The 24710-nt window shown below is 46.3% G+C and overlaps 2 protein-coding genes across 6 annotated transcripts in view; both read right to left on the bottom strand.

The window, feature by feature from the left end:
* Nucleotides 1-4176: 4176 nt before the first annotated feature.
* RPS17 (ribosomal protein S17) lies at nt 4177-7602 on the bottom strand. The gene is made up of 5 exons (XM_079700594.1): nt 7527-7602; nt 7091-7242; nt 6405-6510; nt 5864-5929; nt 4177-4303 (listed from the first exon to the last, which is right to left on the bottom strand). The coding sequence occupies exons 1-5, from the start codon at nt 7527-7529 to the stop codon at nt 4223-4225; spliced, it is 408 nt and encodes a 135-aa protein (XP_079556720.1). The 5' UTR covers nt 7530-7602; the 3' UTR covers nt 4177-4222.
* Nucleotides 7603-10842: 3240 nt separating this feature from the next.
* Nucleotides 10843-24710, bottom strand: part of CPEB1 (cytoplasmic polyadenylation element binding protein 1) — a gene marked incomplete at its 3' end in the record, with an annotated part of 98607 nt that continues 84739 nt past the window's right edge. For 2 of the 5 annotated variants that reach the window (XM_079701379.1, XM_079701381.1), the window contains 9 exons: nt 23745-23971; nt 21755-22007; nt 19278-19391; nt 18857-18961; nt 17843-17979; nt 14466-14664; nt 13067-13161; nt 12382-12462; nt 10843-10953 (listed from right to left, as the gene is read on the bottom strand). In XM_079701379.1, the coding sequence (XP_079557505.1) occupies nt 10843-10953; nt 12382-12462; nt 13067-13161; nt 14466-14664; nt 17843-17979; nt 18857-18961; nt 19278-19391; nt 21755-22007; nt 23745-23971 (1322 nt within the window). The remainder of the gene's footprint in view (nt 10954-12381; nt 12463-13066; nt 13162-14465; nt 14665-17842; nt 17980-18856; nt 18962-19277; nt 19392-21754; nt 22008-23744; nt 23972-24710) is intronic. The other 3 variants (XM_079701380.1, XM_079701382.1, XM_079701383.1) reach the window with 2 other exon arrangements.

The following is a 24710-nucleotide window of genomic DNA, read 5'->3' as shown; positions in this document are numbered from 1 at the left end:
GTCTCCCGGGGGCCGGGGCACAGGGACATGACTCCTGGGAGCGGATCCCTCCAGGATTATGGCTCCTGGGGGGCCCGGGCCCAGGGCACACTCGCACCCCCGCCCCGGCCACCGTTGCCCTGTGCGTTCCGAGACGGGGTCGGGCGGAGGGGGTTCTCTTTTTTCTTTAACGTTAAGTATGCACTAATAATTTTTTAAAAATTAAATGTCACGATATGGTGATAGGTATGGCCCTCAAAACACGATTGAGTTATAAATGTATAACTGCAATCTGTAGTGCAAAGTGATAACACTGCTGTGTACTGTCTCTGTGGCAACTATTTAATTCAGCCAGTGCATCAGGAAAACAGCCATCTACAATTTGTAAACAAATGAATGTGGCTGCACCCCAATGAAACTCTGTATGTAGACACTGAATTTCGTAGTTTCCACAGGCCACAGTATTCTCCTCTTGTTGTTGCTATTGTTTTAAAGCATTTAGAAATGTGAAAACCATTCTTAGTTCATGGCTTACCCACAAACAGGCAGCTGTGCATAGTTTGCTGACCCCTGCAGTTGAAAAAGAGAAAATGAGCTTTACTCACATTCCTCACAATTGAATCCGGTTGTTTTTTTCCAGTATCTAATGAGGAAAAGCGGCAACCTCAAGTAAAGTAAAAAGAAAGTTACACCTCCAAGTGCTAGTTCTCTGAAACTATGGGTAAAATAATCAAACATCTGACAAGTTTAATTTAGAAAAGAAGACAAACATTTAAAATGACACATAATAACAGGGAGTTTTCCTAATTATGAGAGAAAAACTATAATTAATTAAATACTAATAAAGTTAAAAATATTAACAACATAGGCAATACAGAGAATATGAATTTACAGATAGAGGGAAAAATTTGTGCTTCAACTGTTAAGAGCAACAACCTGGGTTTTGATTTGGATTCTACAGAGAGGCTCTGCACCTTTCACTGCCTTGGAGCTATTTTACAACTCTGTAAGTTGTAGATACATGATAATACAAATAATTCTTATCCACAGACAAATGCAAATAAATAAATTCTGTTGGGTAGAGGTTCAGCTGACTTCCCTCCTGTGGAAGCAGTCTTGTGTCCATTTATAAATTCATTTCAACGTTCTTTTACTCCAAATTTGTCCTTGACTTCTCCTTTGAACTGACTGTAACATCTCAGTTCTGAGTTTTTAAAAATGCTTAACATGTGTTCATTTTATATCCATCTGTATGAGAGCCATTTCACTTTGTTGAAAATTATACTTTAACACAACTAAGGGCAATATAGAAAAAAAAAAAGATAATTACCTCCAAAACTTTCCTGGGGCACTTTCAAATCTTGAAGCAGAGTCTGTGACACAGAAGGCAGAAGACTCTCTTGTCTATTTTATGCGAAGAGCATTATCTGACCCCAAACATGGGAGACTGCACCGAGGGCCAGCCAGTGCTAGTCGCTAGGCTGGCAGCTTCCAAACCCAGCTGGGATTGGAACTGCCAGCAAGTACCTGTGAAAACACCCGCGCAGGCCCCACCCACCTCCTGAAGCACAAATCACGGCCCAAATCAGGGGCAGGGCCTGGCCACCTGCTTTTAACAAGCTCCACAGGAAGTTCTAATGAGCACAGGTCTTATTTTACAGATGAAAGAACTAAGGCCTAGAGAAGCTCCTCGACTCTGATGGAGGATAAACAGCTTCTTCATGCCCAAGTCGGCTCCCTCCTCCTCCCCCAACCCTTCCCATCCCTCATCTAAGTTATCTAGAGCACAGGGCTTAGAGCTAGAGGAGCCACGCAGATGTGGAATAGCAATGACACTGCCTCCTAGTGGGCGAGTGTGGCAAACATCACAGCAAACGGCCTTGTTGCTGGTTTGGCATTTTGTTAATTTTCTTACCCATTGGTAATTTTAACCCAGCTCTAATTTCTCCCCCATACAGAAAGCCCACCCCTTTCCTCATCACTGACACCAAAAACCAAGAGGAAAGGCTTCTTTATACGGAGCTGTATTTAGAAGGCAAGAGTATTTGCTGAAAATGCCCGACTCCACACCAAAAAATGGAAAGACAAAGTTTTAAGAGAAAGCTCTTCCTTACTGTACAATACTAATAAATATAAAGGTAATAATGGAGATAAAATATTAATAGATGCTATAACTAGTGAGTGAAAAGCTGAAGAACAGGATATTTAGCTTTGAAATACTTCCTTACAACTTACAGTGGAGAAACCTGACAGATGCCCCTTAATCCAAGTGCTCAAAGTAAACATCACTAAAACTCACCAAGTATTCTGTGCCTCCCAATATGATGCATCAAGTACACAGTATCGCTTCTGTGGTACACATCTTCCTTGGCTCATGATGGGGTTATGTTGCAATAAACCCATCGTAAATTGAAAATACCCTAAGTCACAAATACATTTAATACACAACCTACTGAACATCATAGCTTAGCTGAGGCTATTTTTAATGTCCTAACACATTAGCCTACAGTTAGGCAAAATCATCTAACACAAAGCCCATTTTATAATAAAGTACTGGGTATCTCACGTATTGAACACTGTACTGAAAGTGAAACAATGTTTGTATGGGTACAAAAAAATAGTTAAGTGTATTGGGTGTTTACCTTTGAGATCACATAGCTGACATGGGGCTGTGGCTCACTGCCACTGCCCAGAATCATGAGCCCTGCCACGTATCACTAGCCTGGGAAAAGATCAAAATTCCGTATTTGAAGTAGTTTCTACTGAATATATATCACTTTCACACCATCCTAAAGTCAAAAAATCTTAAATCAAACCATTTAAGTCAGGGACCATCTGTATTCCTACAGAAAAAAGCTCAATTAAATCCAATTGTGAGCCAACATCAAACCCAAATTGAAGGACATTCTACAAAATCAGCCAATACTTTTCAAAGACAGACATGGAGAGAAGGCTGAAGGACATGAGAACTAGATGTAGCTAGATGTAGTAATTCTGGGATGGATTCTGAACCAGGAAAGAAAACTATGGAAGATATTATTGGGAAAATTGGCAAGATTTTACAATGGACTACGGATTAGGTAACAGTATGATATCAATGTTAGATTTCCCGATTATGATCATTGATCTGCAGTTATGCTTGTTCTTAGCAAACTGACAATAAAATATTTGGAACAAAAGGGCCCATCTCTAACTTGATCCTAATGGATCAGGAAAAAAAAGTGTGTATAGAGACAGAATATAAAGCAATTGGGGCAAAATGTGAGCTGAGGTCGGTTGAGTATTTTAAAGTTCTTTGTGCTATATATTCTTGCAACTTTTCAAGTTTGAAATTGTATCAAAATTGTTACAATTTTTGTATTGCTACAATACACATTTTTAGGATGTTTGTTGCACATATCTGCCTGACAGAACCAGATGTGCAAGGATCAATGGAGAGCCAGACTGACCTAGGTCCTGCCACTACCTTGCAGAGATCTTGACATGCACACATACACAAACAGGCCCAGCTCAGCCCAGGACAGTCAAGCAGAGGAGCCTGTGCTGCAAGCTGTCCTCCCACTGCTCAGCAGGGACCAGCCCAACCCAGCACTCTCCACAACAGAGTTGGACCCACAGCCTCAGCAGCCCCCCAAGCTCAGATCCACCCACCCGGGATCCACCCAGTGGGATCCACCTAGTGAGCTCGGCCTCCCTTGAACTGACACATCCCCTTGTGTCTCACTGATCCTCCCCCACACATCCATTCACACTCATTCAATCTCCTATGCTCCAGGTACTGGCCTCCAACACCCACCCACAGAAAGCCCAACCCTCACACACGTGAGGAGCTGTTACCCTTTCAAGACCGGCAGGTTCATTAACCCAAACTGCATGTACTCAGAAGAGGCTGAAGCGCAAACAAGCAGGGCATACAGGGTGAGGAGAGAAAGGAATCTCCTGACTTTTCTCTGAAGCCAGAGTGCGTGCTCAGGGCCTGGAAGGACCAAGAAGGGTAGAGCTGGCAACCAAAGCAGTGATGCAGGTGTCCAGGCTCAGGCCTCCTAATACATCCATAATCTGTATGGGCGCTGCCCACAGGCCACTTACAGATGCGTCACACTGCAGACTGCTCTTCTTCAGGATACTTCTCCCTTGAGAAAGAATTCCTGCCCTTAGCTCCACCGGCACCCAACCCCACAGATGACACAGGCACGGTTGTTGTCCGAGGTTTATTGAAAATATTACAGCACAGAAGAAAGATTCAAACGGCTCCACGTGGTGTTTTGAAATTCATCCCAACTGTAGGCTGAGTGACCTGCAGGTTGGACAGACTGCCAAAGTCCTGGAACAATAAAAAGGGGCTTAGTGTGGCTGTACTGGTGAGATCTGTATCCAGAGCCCCGGCACCACCGTTAGTCTATGCTTTTGTCAGCCTCAACAACCTTGGGGTCAGATTGGTGGGACCCTGCAGAAAACCAAGAGAGCCTTCTCCTCCCCACCCCAGAGCAATAAACTCTGTAGGGGGTCTACCTGCGATCTGAAGGATCCTCCACAGTCAGCCACGGAGGAGCTATCCTGTGCACTTTAAGACGTTTAACAGCATCCCTGGACTCTATCCACTAATGTCTGCTAGTATCCCCCAGCTGCGACAACCAAAAATGTGTCCAGATATTACCAAATGTTCCCTGAAGGGTGCAAAATCTGTCTCTTTGAGAATCACTACTCTTAAGGCATATACAGTGCCACTTCGTTTCCAAGACCAGCCCTCAGGTAGGAGGCATCACTTATGCAATCAACATTTGTGAAGGGCCCGGGTAGAGTAGTGGTAGGACAAGGTCAGGGCCCGCCTTTAAGGTGGCTCAACCTAAGTGCAAAGAACCCAAGAGCATATGAATAGCTGATTCACTTTGTTATAAAGCAGAAACTAACACACCACTGTAGCAATTATACTCCAATAAAGATGTTAAAAAAAAAAAAAAAGAACCCAAGGGCCCACCATATAACCAGAATTTAATTCCTCATTTTATCCTCAAAAACCAATTTTACAGTTGAAACTAAAAAGATGCATTCCAGAGTAGTATTTCAGGAGAAAATGATCTGTAGCAGGCTTTAGCTGTACTGGTTATGTTTTTCTGAGACTAGGTGGTAGTATATGGGAGTTCACTCTATTCATTATCTTTTTGAACATCTTAGACATTTCATGATCATAAAAAGGAAAAATAAAGTTGCTCTAAATCACCAACTGCCTCCTGGACTTTGAAGCTCATGCTTTCACCAAACTGCTAAAGTACTAAGATATGTCACAGAAGAGACACTTATCAAATTGTACTGAAGACAGCTGAACTACCCAAGTAGTGCCCAGTTAGCAACTGGAAATGAGACCGCAGCTCATTTGAGTGGTTAGCATACAGACACAGAAGTAAGCAGGCAGACTGAAAAGAGAACTAGGGATGGAACCAAGGGGGTAAATGTGAGAAGCCAGCCACAAAATCGAGAAGAGAACAGAAGGAACTGAGAGAAGGGGTGTTCTGGAAGTCCTGGGAGAACAGCCACTGGATTTGGGAGTTATCCTCGTGTGGAGAGCAAACTGAATCTTCAGTAACTAGCTAAGCCCACTTTGGAAGCAGTCTAGGTTAGTGGTTGGAAGGGTGGATGGATTCCCATCCCTGCCACCTACTAACCTTGAAGTTACCATTTCATCATCTATAAAATGTAAACAACAGGATGTGCCTCATGGGACATACTCAGGAAAAGGGAAACGCCATATAGAAACGTTGAGATTACCTGATATATTTTAAAGACTCAGTAAGTGTTACCTAGAGGTATTACCCATAGTAGAAAGCTACTGATTGATGGTTGGTGACCAGGGAAGCCCTCCTTTAGGAATTCAGCAAACACTTACCAAGAGCTTCAGCATTTCCTTAGTGTCAGGATCTACTTCAATGATTTCCTGATCCAGGGCTGAGACCTAGAAGGAACAAGGCAGGCCCCAAATAGCAATGAGTTATCTCTCACCTTTCCTGCCTTCTCTCCAAGATTCTTAAATGAGGGACAAAAAAAGGGGGTGGGGGATGGGGATGGGTGGTATAGAGAGAATACAATAGGATCCCTCGAATTCAGTATTTAGAAAACCTTAAGATTGGGTTTATACTTCAGAAATACTATGCTAGGGCAAATAATCAAACCAGAAGACATAAGTCACCAAATAAACATCATTAAAAGGCTCTCATGTATAAAACAGAATGGACTTACATGATCCCAACAGGGCAGAACAGAAGCTAACATACAGGCAGGTAAATTATAGGCACCTACAGCTGGTCAAGGGGTATATGGAGACTCAGCTGAGGTACCTTTGAAAAACCAGGTACCTGAAACGGTTCTCAGGAACCTGCTTTACCTTTCAGGATGAACAAGAGGTCCAGAATAAGACCCAGAAAGTTTACCTCAGGCACGTAATTATCTCTCCTCTCTCTCTCCTCCTCCTGCAGCTTGATGGAGATACCTCTCACTGGACCTCTCTGAATCCGCTTCATCAGATGTGTGACATAGCTACAAAGAACAAAATGCCCAAGAACACACATTGACTCCCACTGGTACCCAGAACGTCTGGATGTGTATTTTAGTTCTCTTCCCGCAGTGAGAAGGGACAGGATTCACCTTGGGGGCCCTGACTCCGAACCTCCTACACACACAAAACCTCCACACGCAGCTCCGCTTACCTAGGCATGCCTGTCCCTCTGGTGTCGCACATCCTCTCTATTCAAATTCGCTTTCAAAGCTGTTAAGTACTCCCAACAAACTTTCACGACCCCTCCTCCTAGCCTTCATTTTCGTTACTTCGAATTCCAATTTACGTAAGTTAGCATTAAATCACGTACGCCCTTACTTAACGTTAGTCTTCCAGTGGTCGACTGTGGCTAACCTCGTCCAAGCGCCACCGCCAGTCAAACCGCCAAATACAACGCGAACATAAAACAACCCCACCAAGAAAACCGGCAAAGGCACACCTCCAGCGCTCTTCTCGGAGCAGCGGGAGACTAGTGCTAACCCAGCTCCCACGACCCACCCGCGGGGACACGACTCTCCGTCTCCCAGCAGGCCCTGGAGGCCGAGCGCCGACTGAACTCACCCTGCGATCTTGTTGCGGAGCTTCTTGCTGGGAATGATGGCGATCTCCTCGCATACACGCTTGTTGGTGTGGAAGTCGTTGCCCAGGCGCGTGTAGTACTTCTCAATGATGACCCGGGCCGCCTTCTTCACGGTTTTGGTGCGAACGCGGCCCTGCAGGTGGAGAACACAGGATCACTCGCGACTCAGGAACCCCCTCCGGGGAACAGCACAGTGTCACGCCCTGACCGGAGCGGGGTTCGTGGGCTGGGTCTGAGCCCAGGAGGGGAGAAGGCCGGCGGGCAGAGCTGGAGCGCGGGGTCAACGCGGAAGCCAGCGGCCCACGGAGGCTCCGGCCTCACAGGGTACTGCGCCCCTCCTCGCGGGCTGGGGGCCGCGCAAAGCGGCGGATGGAGCACGATTGTGGGGGATACCAGCTTGGAAACAAAAACACCTACCATGTCGGCGGGTCCTTAGTAAAAGAGGAAACAGGAAGCACAAGAGAGGCCTATAAAGCGCAGGCCAGAAAGCCGCTTCCGCCTAGTCTGAGATTCGCTGAGCCGACTGTAAGCGCAGCACAGCGACCCCTAGCGGGGCGGGGCGGAATGGAACGGAAGTATGGCCAATCGCCATCCAGTAGGCGTGGCGAGTGGCTGACCCGCCCCGCCCCGGGTGGTCTTACGCAGGTTTCTCTAGACCCTTCTTCAGTGGTTAGGTCGCCCATTAAGTGCCCTAGACTAAGAACGGCGGCGCATCTCTCCCACACATGCTGGGGAGAGGGATGAAGGCTTAAGAGCCATCGGGAAGGCGGGAGCGCGGAAAAGTGAGGAAGTAGGGGATGGCGCCGTGCACAGGATCCCCACCCAATCCATGGGTCACAGACTTGTGTCTAGCCTGGTGGAGACACAGGTACAACTGGGAAAGAATTATCTCACTTCTTCCGAGTCTTTGCTCAAACATCACCTTATCAGAGGAGCTTTCCCTCCAATTTATACAAAGTAACACTGCTATCCTTTTATCATTTTTTTTAGCATTGCTATCCTTTTAAAGTTGCTCTAGTATTTCTTAGCACGTCACAGTGACTTGTCTCAATTTTCTCAGCTAGGGATGAGTTCCATGATAGTATGGCTGTTTTGCCTTGAACAGTGCCCAGCACAAAACAAGTTCTCAAATGTTTAAGTGAAGGGCCCAGTTCACCTGTAGCGCTCCCAGTTGAGGCACTCTCTCCAACCACCACCGTCTTAAGGCTGTTCCTGCTGTACCCAACCGCAAACCAGGTCCTTCTGAGGCCACCAGCACAGGCTACCCCTGGTGGCCTCATTAGCCTCGGGAGTGCCCTGCTCCTTATCTCCAACTTCGCTGAAGTGGGTTCCAGGCCCCCGCCTGACTTAAAGAAAGACTGGGCTGCCCAGTTTGGATGAGTTAAGGGGCACCAAGCTGTGCTTCATCCCCCAACTCAACTCCTGGTCACCTTGGACAGTCCAGTCAGTCTCTGAACTGACTGAGAATGGAAGGCTGAAGGACAGGAAGCCCTTGCCCTGAAAGTAGCACCTGGACAAGAGGGACCAAAGGGGAGAAGAGATGACTCTCTGAATAGGATAGGATAGGATAGGACGGACCAGGACACCAAAAGGGAGAGTCAGACTCTCCTTCAAGAGAGATGCAGCTTATTTTCCCAGCACACTTCAAACTATGCTGCTGCCAGTCAGGCCTTAAGGGAAAGATGAGGCCTCTCATTCTTGGCTGAAGGGACTCCCCACCCCCTAAGATAGTGACTTCTTGCACCTCTCACGGAACGGATGCTTCAGTGTGCAGGGCTCCCTCCACCGCAGACTAAAATGGAATCTTCCAAAGATCACTCCAGCAGCTGGGCCCAGGAACCACTTACCTGAAAAAATCATCAGCAGACCCTTTCACAAATCCTGGGATCCCGACTGTGAGAAAGAGTCCAGATGACAGTCCTGAAGAACAGCAAAAATTTACTCCCACTCAGTAAAGAGCTAGGTCAGCACAGCTGACTCCAAGAGATAGGAAGCCTCCCAAGAAGAAGAATCAGCTCTGAGTCTTACAGGAGAAGCTGAGAACAAGCGGCTCGTGCCGATCTCTGGGGAGCTATGCCTCCAGTTCCTCCAAGCTGAGTCTAGGATTATGAGAAGAAGAGCCCCAAGAAGTTTATTTGTGAGGGCTTTTTACATACCTGGACTAGAGGTACCCACTTACTACAGAGTCACCTCCGAGGTGCATTTGACCACGGAAGTGACCAAGAAGGACTTCGAGGGGCAAGTCCTCATACGGCCCCACTATCAACCTGGGCTGGAATCTCATCACAGAAGATCCAAGGAAATGTGGGTTTTTACTCTGGAATCTTGGTGTCCCACTGCCCCCTTTTTCCCACAGCTCAGACACAGAGACAAAACCAGAACTCTGCTGCAACGTGTTTATTATGTGCCAAAAAAACTACACCACAGCTTACTCCACACATCTGTAGGAGAGTGCAGTCTTGCCTGCATATACTACAATGAGGTAGAGACTTCACACACAGCTTCACAAAACCCACAGAGTAGCTGGGATATGCAACAATGCAACGTCAGCTCAGCAGGAGGGAGGAGGGGGGGTTATGACACTGGTTCTTTGGCACACAGCTTCCCAAAGAGGGGCAAGTCGTTTTTTGTTTTTTTTTTTAAAAAAAAAAAGAAAAGAAAAGAAAAGGTCAAGTTTTCAAATTCCAGTAGCACTTCAGTCAACTGCAACTGTTGCTTCAAACATTTCTCAAATGAAAGAAATAAGGGAAGGGTACTTGTCCCCTCTGAGAGAAAGGGCTCCTGTGAGCCTTCATCTGCCCCCACCAAAAAGCAGCCCTTTTTAGCTCAATTACAAAAGAAAAAAGTCCTGTGACTTTGTGATTAAAAACTTCTATCAACCCTCCCCCCCCACGTAAGTGCAACTTAAGAAGGTGCAATAAACCATTTAAAACTATATACAGCAGCCACTCAAACACCGTTTACCCGGTCCAGTTTCAAATCCAAAAAAAATTTTTTTTCTTGGTTGCAAATGCCTTGATTTGCAACTGTGAGAAACAGTGACCAGCAGTCCCCAGACACAAATTTGCTATAATGTTAAAAGCTGCCAGGAAAGAAAAAAAAATCTCTTGTTCCAAACGACTTAAAAACTGTTTTAAGGAGTGTAAAAAGGAACCGGTAAAAACCCTCGAGCGTAAAATATGAAATATGATTTTGGTTTAAATGAAGAGCAAAGTCTCCTTGTTGTTTACAGTAAAAAACACCAGCTGAACACTCAGTTTATGCCGTTCAGGTGGGGGTTAAATAAATGGAAAGGCACTGTATGGCAACTGCAAGAATGAAACCAATGAGACCTGCACATCATCACCATCAGTATTGCAAGGAATGTAAAAAAGCGCTTTTAATAAATAAACCTAGATGTAGGCATCGTGTCAACACCTTCTGGACACGTAGTTCTTTTTTGCTTTTCATCGGCAAAATGAGGAACTAAAATCTGGGAAAACTACAGAGTCGCTTGGAGGGTTGAGCCTGAGGGTCCTTGCCCTGGCACACCCCCTGAAAACAAAACCCGACAAAACTCATTGTGCATTAATTAGTGCAGAAACAAAGACAGATTCAGCAAGTGCAAAGGTGACTACGATTTTCCCTTGTCCTCGGGAAGCCAGCTCCCTGGTGGCCAGTGGCAGGGTGGTGCAGGCTACTGCCTGACCTGCCAGCCTCAGGCGCCACAGGCCACTGGGCAAGGCCAGCTCCTCTAGCTGGAATCTCGGTTCTTCTGGTTCCGCATCAGGGGGCTGTGGTGGCGCAGTCCCTCCATGCTGTGCCGCCAGTGCCAGCAGCTCCGGCAGAAGTACTTGAAGCACACCTGGGTGGAGTGGAGAAAAACAGAGGGAAGCCAGGCCTGTGTCAGCACCAGCCAGGGGGGCAGCTGCATGAGCTGCCTGCTCTGCCCGAGAGCGAGTGGGGGATTCCTGATGGCCTCTGTGGGGTTAGAAGAGATGGTCCTGGGAATCCCTCTCATCCCCAACAGAGGCCTGACCAAACCATGGCAAATCCACTGCCTGTTTCTATGGGTGCCCAGACTTAATCCAGCATGCTGGGCTCCTATTGTGCAGAGAGACTGTGCCAGCTTCCCTCATCTCCTCTTAGCACCACAGCTGCTCTTCCAGTCCCCTGCCCTTCCCACCTCCTATGGAGCAGCTGTAGCACACGCCTGCTAACATGGGAGAACATTTAAAGACAGTGACTCCAGATCCTAATGCTGGGCAGCACAGCTCCCTCGTCACACTAAGTGAGGAGAGGTCACTGGGCACTACCTCAATCCCAGGCCCACATTCCCGCTGCCTGTGTAAGCCCGGGCAAGCCACTAACTTCTGAGCAATTATCTAAAAATGGGGATCATCTGTGGAAGATACACACACACAAAAGCCTGCTAGAAGGGGCTATTCAGAGATACACTTATTCTCAGGCTTTACCCAGCAACCCAAACTTACTTCACATCCTCATTTTGCAGCCTCAGTTTAACTACTGCCTACCCAGAGACTCCAAACCTGAGTGACAGCACCACTGCAAAAATAACTAAGTACGGATGCACTGCTAGTATTCAAACACGTCCCAAACTTGTCTTGTTGCCAGCAACACTGGCACTACTTGGAAACTGGTCAGAAACAAGGCATCTCAGGCCACACTCCAAACCCACTGAATCAGAATCTGCATTTACACAAGATCTTTAGGTGATGCGTATATACATTAGACTATGAGAAGCACTGCCCAAATACATCCAGGTCTGTGCTCCACCACCCAGAAACATTCAACAAAAACTGCCATACTGCTTTCTGCCTGCTTCTGACAACTGGGTACAAACCAGGTACAAATATCAAAACAGTCCAGAGGTTTAGAAGTAAATAAAGCAAGCTTCCATGCATAGGGGAAAATCAATCTAGAAGGCCTTAGCCTTAGAACAACAGTGCCTGGCTCACAGGTACTGCTGACCACGCCCAGCAGGTTCCTATCATCCTCAAAAACCACCATTACCAACAGTGCCACACTGAAAACCAACATCCCAGGCAAGGAGAAGGCCAAAGTATCAAGACTCAACAAGCTTTCCCAACAGTTTTGGATCAAGTGTGTCTCTGGTCTGATCATCAGCAAACATTACTGCTGCCTCTTCTATGCTCTTAAGACAACCGTGAGGTACCTGAGAACTCCAACATTCCATGTGAGAAATGAGACATGACAATCTTTAATTGAAGGCGGGGATTTTATAAACATCTCAAGTGCCCAGGGGACTCACCTGATCTCTACAGAAAAAAGGACCAGGCTGAGAACTGCAGATATGACACAGAGAATCTTCTAAGTAGGGGTCAATCTGAACCTGCACAAAGCAAAACAGGATAATGAAGTGGCTGCTTCTCACCAGGAGGCCAAATGGGCCAGAAGAGAAGGGCATGTTATGGGCCATCCATATGAATACAGGGGGTTTCCTGTTTTAAGGGGGGCCCAGAGAGAACTATAGGCAGAGAGTACAGAGATCCTTGATGGCAGGTGCCCAAACTGCAGAAGCTGCCAGGCTGGCTCTACAAAGTGTGTGCAACCACACACACTACTGCCTGGTCTTCTCGGCAAACCGGACCATGGCACTCTATCATCCAACAACAAATAAGCAATCAGAAAATGCAGGTCAGGCTGGAGAATAGAAGTCAGGCTGCCTCGCAAAGCTGGCCAAATAACACAGCACAGGAAGGCATCCCACAAGTTGAGGAGGCTCAACAGTCCCAAGCTCCCATCCCCCCAAGTCGACCAAGACCAGGCCCCTCCCAAACCCAAACCTCACCTCAAGTGTGACCTCGGAAGCTTGGCTCATTCCCCAGAGCATATCCAGCACAGGGACAGCTTCCGTCTCAGGCCTGCCCTGGGTAGTGGCTGGCCCAGACCCCTCTCAGATGGCCCAGAGTGAGGGTACAGACCAGCCCACTCACCTTCTTGGTGAACTTGGTGGTTTTGATCTCCACAAAAGCAGCACTGACTGCTTTCAGGTAACTACGTTGGTTATTGAAAGTCACGCGACCAGACCCTAGGAAAAACAGGAAAACTTACCTTCCAGCCAAATTCTCCCAAACACCACTTGTCAACACTCAGGAAACCCTGTTCCTAGATCAGTGCTGTGCTGTCCAATAGAAACATAATGTGGGCTACTTATGTAATTTTAAGTTTTCTAGCAGCCGCATTTAATGAATGTAGTGGAATGAAGAAGAAAAATGTAGTGGAATTAATTTTAATTAATTTATTTTCTTTACCCCAATATATCCAAAATATCATCATTTCAACATGTGGCATTAGGCACACTTTAAGCACTCAGCCGCATTTAGCTGGTGGCACTGTATCAGACAGTGTAGTTGTAGACCATGACGGCACAACCCCCTCAGGAATGCGGGGAGGACTTGCTGACCACAAGGGGGAGGGAAGAGACTCCTCCATGTAGGCAGATGCACAGGCACGGTTACAAGGGTTCAGAGTGGACAGCAAGATGCAGATAGAACACCTCTCTGAAGGCAGGCCCAGCAGTCAAGGCCCTCCTGGCCTGGAGGTACTCCAGAGCCTAGCAGGGGAGCCGGAAGCAGCCTCATCCTGCCAAGTGCCGCCTCTGCCCCTGCAGCCTCTGAAGTCCCTGTTCTCAATCTGCGGTGCGGCACTGAAAGGCACATGATGCTCCTTCCTGACCCGATTCCGTGTGGGTGGGCAGACGAAGCATGTGGCAGGTGGATTAGCCACGTGCTGATCAGGAAGTTGAGGCTCTGTTCCACCTCCAAACCCCACCACTAAGATTATTCTACCACGACTGGGAAACTGCCATCTTTTCCCAGTGGGGCGGACCAAAACCCAGTGGTTAGGCCCCCAGACTCCCCTACACTAGGACAGCATAGGCCATGACATACTCTGTTGGCTGAGTCACCCAGAGTCTTCCTTCAGTCTCACATGGTCTCTGACCCTAGACAAGGCCGCTTTTCAAGGCCTCTTAACAAAGGAAACCAAGCAAGTTCAGGAAAGTCCTGGCCTTTTAATGAAATATTACCTGTTGTCTGTCTCAGACTGGTTTGGCTGTGAACTCTGAGCTTCTAACCAAAGTTCCTGTTTCATTTTCACCTCCTATAGTGCTCCTATCAATTTTTCTCCCCTTCAAGGGAAGTGGTGGGAGAGGGATGGGTACAGAGGGGTCAGTACTGGTGGCTTATCTAGAAAAAGATGCTATACTGCTGGTATATGCTGATCTGCAGGTCTGAGTCAGGTCTCCCCCTCCACTCCCATAGGGAAGTATCACAATCTTGGTCTACATCCCAGGGGCCACCCAGCTTTCCCACAAAGAAGTGGGACACTTACCAATGGGATACTTGTGCTTATCTGTGTCAATCCCAGCATACACCACACCACCAAATAGGTCGTTCAGAATGGCTGCCAGGGCCTCGGCATTGAGCATCCCGTGCAGAGCACCGACAAATACTGTCCTGCTGGGGTCAAGTCTCTGAGATGGGCTCTGAACAAAGTTGCTGTCGGCCAGGACCCAGGGGATCACTTGTACCTAAAAACCACCCAAAGGTATATCAGCCCTGGTAGGAAGCCAGAAAAAGGCTCTTGTATGGAGAGGCACATGCTCTGGAGATGCTAAGCTGAGCCCCATACAGTCCCAGGCACACAGGTACTCAGCAAGCCACCCTCACCCCAACACAACTAGACTTGAATTTTACTGAGTCCATGAGTCCAAAATGGTTTTTTTTAAAAATGGTAGAGCAGTAGTCTACCCATTCTGAAGAGTAAGCAAAATAGTCCCCAACTGTCATACCCAGGAACCTAGCACTGTTACAACCTTCAACCATGTGGTTCCAATGAAGGACCATGGACACTGATGAACAGACAGCATGGTCTAGAGTCCTTGGGACAGGAAGGATTCACAGAGAACGACAGGATAGGAGCTTGAAGGACAGAGGGTGGGGATGCTGAAGGTATCTGTATGAGATGGTTACTGGCCCAATGTACTCATTAGAGGGCTTGTGACAGGAGCAGTGGGAGTAACTGGAGAGAGGTACTGTGAAAAGTCACACACAGGAGAACACTGAGGTTCTGCAGAGCAGAGTGACACTAGGGCAGGAATTGACCATGTCCTCTGCTTCCAAATCCTGAGCCTAGAACAAAATCTGGCATAAGCAGGCAGAAGGCTCCAGAATGAAGTGAGTTGACAGATGATCAGTAAGTGTTTTTGGAAGATTAATCAGTGAAGATCTTTTTTTTTTTTTTTTTTAAAAAAAAGGTCTCAAAGCAGGAAGAGATCTGAGGCATAAGCCAGCAAGGAGGCAGAAAAGTAGTTCACAGGACAGCTGATGAAGACCTGGAGAAGGCTGGTGGTACTGGGCAAAGAACTGGCCAAGATCAAGAAGATTCTTCAACAGGACAATCTGCAGAATTCAGACTGCCTGGGCATGGTGGGAAAACAAGAATCAGGTCTGATGGGTTCTAGACCTAGATAACCTTGAGACGAGAGAGCCTGGGAGAAGTTACCAGGGGGAGCCAATTTCATTGGAAGAGGCAAAAGCCATCTTGCTTTTTCCATTACCATGGGAAAGTATCACAATCTTGGTCCACATCCCAACGGCCACCACGCTTTCCAAGCTTTCTTAAACGTTAAGAGTTTATAATTATAGGACATGCCAAAGAAAGGCCCCACAGGAAGGTGGGGCTCAAGTAGGACATGAGACTAGAGAGGTGAGTCTGGGTCTAAAGGTAAGAGCAGAGTCACACAAGTGAGTAACTTGTCTGATATGGGGAAGAAGAGAGGGGGGAATCAAATACCTACTACTCTGGTATGGAGGGGGAAACACAAAGGAAATAGAGGGTCAGAGAGAGATGAGAACCAGAGCTGCCTACGGTCCATGCATCAAAGAAAGCTATTCAAACACTGTGCGGTGTGGTGATGAGGAGGGACTAGGAGCAGGAAGGTGTCTGCAGGGCACTGAGGAGGGTGAGGGCCTGTGGTGCTGCAATGGCAGCCTCTCACTGTGAAAGCAGGGGACAGGGAAGAAGGAGCACGTTGTTAAGTCCCAGAGCATCATAAGTTGTGATAACTACATGAGCTCCACACAGCAAGAAAGAAGGCAGGGAAGCTGTGGGGCACCGTGCGCAGCTAGAGGACAAAATGTGAACTAACACCAGGAAACACTGTAAAACAAAGAGCCATCTTTGTCACATGCATCATTTATTTTAAATCCAATGTGACTATCTCAATAAAACAGGCATTTTCTCCATTACCCTACAGATTTTAATAGACTTTACTTTCTAGAGCAGCTTCCAGTTCACAGCAAAACTGAGCTGAAAATGTGGGGTTCCTGTATAACCCCCCGCCTCCACACACGAACAGCCTCCCCCACTCTCAACACCCCTCACAGGACTAGCACACCTGCTGCAATCAGGAAACCTATGCTGACACGTCAGTATTGTCCAAAATCCATGGTTTACATTAGGGTTCACATGTAATGTGCGTTTGTTTTACCACTGTAACTCTATGGGTTTTTGGCAAATGTATAATGGCATGTATCTACCATTACAGTATCACAGAGAGTATCTTCACCATCCTCAAAATCCTCTGTGCTTCACCTATTCATCCCCTCTACCCCTCATAACCCCTGGCAACTGCTAATCTTTTTACTAAAAGAGGCATTTCAATTTTCCATTTTATAGATGAGGAAATGAAGTTTCATGATATTAAATATCTCACCCAATATCACAAAAGTAATGTACTCTGGAACCAAATTTTTAAAAACAACACTGATTCCTGAGTTCGAAACTTCCTTTGACAAGCGGTTCTCAAACACCACCCACTAGCACCACTGGGGAACTTGGTTAAAGTGGAGATTCTTTTCTTTTTTTTTTTGTGGTACACGGGCCTCTCACTATTGTGGCCTCTCCCGTTGCAGAGCACAGGCTCCGGACACACAGGCTCAGTGGCCATGGCTCACGGGCCCAGCCGCTCCGCGGCATGTGGGTTCTTCCCGGCCCGGGGCACGAACCCGCGTCCCCTGCATCGGCAGGCAGACTCTCAACCACTGCGCCACCAGGGAAGCCCTAAAGCGGAGATTCTTAAACTCCACCCAAACTGACTTAGTAAGCCTGAGATAGGGTCCAAGAATATGCAGTGAGGCTCCCAGGCAGGATGGCTCTATGCTAGAGACTCACGATGCTGAGGGTATACAAGGTTGATACCAGAGACGGCCTAAGGAGAGAGAACCAGATGGAGGAAACTACACAGTAATAAAGTCCTGAATGGCAGTGAAGAAGTCATCCATGGATAGATGTGGGCTAAAGAGGGATCTACCCACCACAGATTAGGAGGTGAGAAGGCACAGCCTGAAGCAGGACTAGGGAGAAACAACTGGAGATTTTTCAGTTAAGTCCAAGCAGAGAAAGCTGCTAATTTCAATTTCATTTCTAAGACAAGAGGTTTGGGACAGAAGCACTGGCTAGAATAGGAGATCTGGGAGACAGTTTAATTTCCATGGGCAGAAGCACATACATACCATTACGGCCCAAAGGTGCGGGGAGGGGACAATGCAGCTGAGTGTTCTGTTGTATTCACCGTGGGGCAAGAAGAGCAGCCCTCTTGCCTCAGTAGGGATACTTGTCTGCAGCCTGTGTATCCACCCACCCCACGAAATCCACTGCCTCATATGCCAATCACCCGATCCAGAAAGGACGCTGTGCTAACTCACCTCCTTGCAGCGCATCCTCCGGCTGGACATCTTGAAGTAATATTCACTCAGGCCATCTGGGCTCAGCGGGTCATGAGAGCAAGCCTGAAGCAAGGCCCGGACAGACTTCTCTAGTTCGAAGACCAGATATACATACCCTATTCCCAATGGAAGGAGAAATTGCATTAACATCCCTCAGGTGGCTACTCCTCAGCCTTGGTTTTGTGGCAGGGAGTTTCTTCCGATAAAGATGCCTTATGGGTGAGACACGTTTTTGTCCTACTCCTGAAAGTCTTGTTGAATGGAAGCATTTGCTATGCTGGACAACCAGGCCAACGGAGGGAGAAGCACTCCATCTCCCACCCTAGTAAGGGAAGGGATTGGCAAAGTAGGACAGAGGATCCCATCATTACCACATAGCTCTTTATCCCACAACACAAAGCATGTTCAGGTCAGCAAGCCTGGCTTTCCTGGGGGCAGGAGCAATGACAGGTCTGGGGCCAGGGGATGGAGGTATTCCTTTAAAAGCCTAGTTAGACCACTGGTTCAGTTCATCGGAACACTTTCAGTGAAGATGGGGCAGAGTGAAAATAGCACCTGCTCCTTTCTACAGGGAAGGGATCTCATTTCAGACCAGTGAGAAATCAGATGCTTGGTCCTCATTCCTGCTAACTCCAAAGGGAGCTCAGAATTAGGTCAGGCAACAACGTAACTGGGAAGGAAAGGCAAGTAAAGGAAAGCTTTTCAAACGCCTCATTTTGAGAGGTCAGGAACGGCTGGGGTTCAGGTTTGGAGGGAAGTGCACAAGGCAGTTTCACAGGCATCTCCAACTGCAGTGTGAGTTTGGACAGATGGAACATTGACTTAGAAGAAACAGAAGGATGTGTGAGGTTGAGAAGGAGTGCCGAGAGCTGAAAGTTCTGTGCTGTGGAGTGCCCGAACCTCGTTATCATCATGCAGCTGTGACACCCCAGCATCCCTCAGTGCAATTACATACTAGGGAGGGAAAAAAAGCTCCTACCATGTCTTTATTACCTTTAGGCATATTACCTTTGGGAGGACACCGGGGGTGCTTGCCATCCTTACCAGGCCACTCCACACTCAAAGAGCCAAAAACACGGAAGGTGTTAACCAATCCAGCTGCAAAGAGATGGAAAAGAATGGCAGAAACTGAGACACCATCCTCCCCAGGAAGGCACAGGACCACTAGTATTCTCTTGGGCTCATCCTCCTTGACAGACAACTCAGAATTGACCTTTGGTCTCAGGTGACAACTGTATGCAACAGACATAGAAGCACTGTAGGAGTGTATGAAGTGCACCTTTCCCATCACAGTTGCTCCTGTAATACCCTGTGCCCAGGCAGAGGTTCAGTTCTTGGCCTCAAGTCCAAGTTTCTTGTTCCTGAAAGACATGCCCCACCTTCAACACTTGAAGCAGAAGGTCTCAGAGCTCACCTTCCGTAATATCCCAAGGGACACCTCCTAGGAACACCTTGCAAGAGTAGATGGGGTTCTTGTAGTTCCGGGGAGGAAGCTGGCCACTCCAGGTACAGGTGGCTTCATTCACAGCTTTGGCAGAAGACAAAGAGAAACAGGAGTCAGAGAATTAACAAAGTCACTGCCCTTCTCTGTGGTGAACTTTTATCCAGGAAGGAGGAGAGAGGCCACAGTCCTAGTCTGGCTGCCTGGAAGAACATCCCTGACTACTCTGAAAAGCAAGAAAACTTACACCTCACCAAACCAGTCAGCCCAGTATGATAACCCTAATTCACTAGTTCTGTCTCCACTAAAACTGAGAGGAATAGCAAACCAGATGTGTAGGGTAAAAATGATCACAACTCAAGCTATTTTCATACATATAACATATAACCAGAAAGCAGCTTTATCTAGTCATTGCTTACAATACTAATTAATTTAAATTTATAATTACAGGCACACCTCAGAGATACTGCAGGGTTTCGTTCCAAATCACAATAAAATGAATATTGCAATAAAGCTAGTCACACAAATCTTCTGGTTTTCCAGTGCATATAAAAGTTACATTTACACTATACTGTAGTCTATTAAGTGTGCAATAGCATTATGTCTAAAAAAAACAATGTACCTACCTTAATTTAAAAATACTTTATGGCTAAAAAACGCTAACCATCATCTGACAACACAGGGTTGCCACAAACCTCCAATTTGTAGATAAAAAAAAACCAAAATGCAGTATCGATAGATTGGGAGCTTGGGATTGACATGTACACACTGCTTTATTTAAAACAGATAACCAACAAGGACCTACTGTATAGCACAGGGGACTCTGCTCAATATTCTGTAATAACCTAAATGGGAAAAGAATTTGAAAAAGAATAGATACATATGCATGTATAACGGAATCACTTTGCTGGACACCTGAAACTAATACAACATTGTAAATCAACTACACTCCAAAATAAAATAATTTTTTTTAAAAAATGCAGTATTTGTTAAGTGCAATAAAGTGAAGCTCAATAAAACAAGGTATGCCTGTACTTGAAAGTAAACAGGACAATTTTTCATACAACATCCTAAATGCTTACTGGTCCAGATGGACCTTCTCCCCAAAAGTTCAAATAAGGAACATTATACTGTTTCCCTGAACCCATCACTCACAGAAGTTAGGACACTGCCAATAAAAACCAGCACCAGCAACCCAACAAGATAAGAATGTCACAACTGTTCCAAGTCAGAACAATTCCCCATCATTTCCAAAGCTATCGTTATGGTACCTAAAGAGACACCACCGGGCCTTCTATCGTATCAGTCTTTAATCCTGTCCCCACTCAGTCTGTGCCCTTCCAGATCAGAGACTGACCTTAGTGGGAACTGGCTAGTCCTCGCCTATTTTACTCTCCTCCTCTAGCACTGGAGCAGATAGCTAATGAAATGAACCACCATTTTCATTCAGGACAATAACATGGAAGGCCATTCTCTAAAAGGCATAGGCCCAATGTGTTGCTAGAGCAAGAAATTAGGCACCATCAGCAATATTTTGCAAACAAAAACAGAAGTCTATATAATGGCCTCATCCAAAAGCACAGTAAAGTCATTTCACAGGAAAACAATGGCAACAGAGAAAGTACAAACACAGGTTGCTGAAACCATTAAAATAGGGCAGCAGCACTGCTGGGGAGAATGAGATCAGGTCTAGCTCTGTGAGTAGAAAGACAGACATATTGAAACCTATGGAAACAAAGGGAATGGAGAAACTGAACATTCATTTAATCAATTCCAGAACCTTAAAATAGTGGTCAGTGAGCATCTCCCTGAAGCACTAGTAAACAATGACATATACAGCTCATTTGCTTCCAAGTACTGGTATAAGATGAAGAACAGATTTAATAATGGATTTAAGATAACTTAAACGACAGAATCTAAGGGTTCCTGAGAGACCAGTACACCTGGGGACATCCCTTACCTTGGAGGTTGACAAATGGCCCCCCCCGCCAGTGCATCCCTGTGTATACCAATCAGAAAGCCCTGGGGAAGAAAGCTCCAGTGTGTGTTGTGCCTGACATGTCTTTGAATTAGAAAAGGGGAGGTAGACAAAATTTTAGGCACCATTTCCAGGGTTTCTCTTGAACACATGCACCTGTGAAAAGAATCAAAAGCGAAAGCAGTGCACAATCTCCACAGAAGAGCAAAAGTCAGAGATGGATCCAACCCCTAATAGGTACAACCCGGTGTGCCAGATTATCTATTGTTCCTCTCTGCTCAGCCTCAAAAAAGTTACCGAGTGTGTCCCCATTAGCACTCACTCCTCAGAATAGACCACTCTGTGCAGAAGCAAACTTCACCATACAGTCAAGTTCTCTTGTAGACAGTTCCCCAGTCTGTGAACAAAGGTCACTTACTCACTGCCTGAGAACGAGGCCCCAGGCCCCCAGCAGGCCCCCAGCCACACTCACCTGCAGCTTGCCTGTGTAGCCTGGCCTCTCTCTCTATGCTGAAGGGGTCTTTGGGAGCTTCAAGGAGGTCCCAGGATGGCCACACAGAAGCTCCTGGCCATCTCTTTGATGTGCTGGTTGGGGAGGGCGTGACTGCAGCCAGAGCAGCTTGCTCTTGGTCCAGCCGGGACCCAACCCCCATCTTTAAAGGGTCTCTGGGACCACCCCCCGTCAGAGACAGGAAGGGCAGGGGAGGAGAAATTCGGAGGCTTGACTAAGGAAGAAAAAAGGAAGATATAGGTTTTTAAAGGACAGTTGTTACAAAAGTAATAATCACACTATAGAAATTATGAAAAGTACCAATATTTGATATATTTTCATTTAGACTTTCTTCCTATGCGTTCTTAAGATTAGCTGTCCTTATACCATAATTTAAACAAATTCTTTTCTCCCCAGTTCAGTCTTTTTCTCCATGTTGCCAGTCTTCATAACCTTTAGGGAACAAGCTACACTTCACTGACCTATTCCCCTACTGTTAAACATTTAGATACTTTGCAAGTTTTCAGGATTATAAATAAAAACTTTAAACTTTATTTTAAAAACATTTAAATAAAATGTAGCTTCTTCATATTTTGTGTGTTCTCTGGTCAGATTCCTAGACGTAGAATGCTAAAATGCTTTCTATGAAGGTTCTGTGTTCTATTAGAAATGTATGAGAACACAAGTTTCTAAAAAAACAAGCTTGCGTCAAGGTTCTAAATTCTACTAATTTAAGTGGGTAGAAATGATACCACATTATCAAAAAATAAACTAAAATAATTACTCAATAGAATATTTCCTGTAAGTTCAAATACTGCCTCTATTTCCTCTTCTGTGACTTGTCTGTTCATACCCCTTCATCAATTAACCTTTGGGGTGGGAATCAGAGAAAAGTTCTTTAAACGAAATCCCAAAATATTAAAGCTGGTTATGAGGCAAATTTCCAAGACTGAGGCCCATATAAAGTAATGAAAAGAATTATTAAAAAAAAAAAGAATTATAAACATCCCATCTAATCCCATTTTATAGGGGAATAAAAACTGCAGCCCAGAGAATCAAAGGAGCCCTGCTTGTAGTTACCCTTCTGGAAACACACCCTGAACAGATAAAACCAGGGAGTAGTGGGGACACCAATGCCAGCTTTCATATCCTAGGACAGACTGGCGGGAGGCAAGGTGGGCCCTAAGAGGTCATGCTATGAATGGGACATGGCAACAACCAGCGTTGCCAGTCTTGGATACGGAAGAGAAGGGGGAAGGAAAATAGCCATTATATTCATTGAACAGTCAGGTCAGTGGCTTTGGTAGTAGAGAAGCAGGCTCAGAAGGCACCTTAAATTGCATTTTACTTTAGGATGATTTCTCCCTGACATTCCTATATATTTACTTCTAATATCCCCTATTCCTCATCTATCATAATCCACTTTCCAACTCCCTTTAGCACGAGTGCCACACATGTCACACGTGCCTGTAGATGCAGAGCAGGAGATGCAAAGATTAACTCTGAGAAATTATTTCATAGATTCGTCATGGCCTCTGAAAAAGAGCTGGAGTCAGATTTGGATTAAAACCCTAGCCCCACTGATTACTAACTTGTGATTCTTAAAATCGTCAGTTAAAATATTTGAGGTATCATACATAAAGGTACATAAATGATATTGTTTAAAGGCTAAGAAAACACCCACAGAGGTCAAGAAACAGAACACTGCCAGGACTCCCATATTTACTTTTGAAACTAACTTTCCCAACAGCTCTTGGAGTAACCTGTAGAGTCCTCAGGTCAGGTCCTGAAATGTACTGCTCAATGCGTATAATGGGTATATGAGGCACCCTCTATTCTGTCAAGGATGGAAAGTTCTATACATGTCTCCACACCTCCCATCATGCCACCTCGCAGCCTGCATTCTAGTGGACATGCATCCCACCTCCAGCTCACGTGCTCTCCCCACCCCACTCTGCAGCAAGTTACATACAATCAAATCTGAGAGATGATCTGATCCAGAGCTGAAGCCACTGGTGTCTGAGTCAGAGGGGCTGCTAGAACGGGAGTCCAGGATGGGCCGGGTGTCCAGGCGGGATCCTCTAACGGAGGGTGCTGGAAACTTGTCCACCAAGTCAGATCCAAGGGGGTCCAGAGGCAGGAAGCTCAAGGGGGGTTTCCCCAGGACACTGCCCAATGGATTGTGGAGCATGCTCAATACTAGGAAGACAGAAAAAAAAGGGAGGAAATAAAAAGGAAGTCTCATGACCTCTTAGTTTTCTTTCCAGCCAAGAGCCCTTGACTTTCCCTCCCACAGCCACCCAGCAAGATGGACCAAGCCACGACCACCGAAAGCATGACAGAGCCGCAGTTAAGAGTGTAACAAGCAGACAGACACCCGGGGTCCATGAGTGGAAGGGACAGGATGGCATTCTGAAGACCCAAGTTCCTGCTGCAACAGAAGCAGCAAAACTCCTGCTCTCTGCCACCCAGGCTTACAGGTCAGGGCCAGCATCTGGGAACCTGTACCACTGGGGACCCTGGTCACAACTGCTATTAATGTCTGGACACACATGCCCGTGTTGCCATAGGAGATGCCTTCAGCACAATTAGGAAGCCCAAACCATACTCCTTCCTTACTGTGTTTATTAGAGGAACTCCCACCTTTCTAACACTACAGAGCTAAAATACAGAACTTCATGGCACACCCCAGCAGTCTGGTAGAGCATAAGCATACCATCTCATCTAAGAGATTCCTTTATGCAAAATTCTAGCATATGCAGATTCTCTTCTATGCACCCTTGGACTTCACACATTTAGGATGGAAGGAGAGTGATGCTGTGGTTAAGCCGGCTCTGGCTTACGACAATCTTGGGATGAAACCCTGGGTCTGACGCACCTTTATATGGCTGCGTGCTCTGGGAAGCTCTCTGAGTCTCCATTTTCTCATGGCATCTTG

Source organism: Hyperoodon ampullatus (assembly GCF_949752795.1).
Source record: "Hyperoodon ampullatus genome assembly, chromosome: 3".
Classification (NCBI taxonomy): Eukaryota; Metazoa; Chordata; class Mammalia; order Artiodactyla; family Ziphiidae; genus Hyperoodon; species Hyperoodon ampullatus.
Note: the sequence above shows the minus strand (reverse complement) of the source record. Positions and strands in the feature narration are given on the sequence as shown.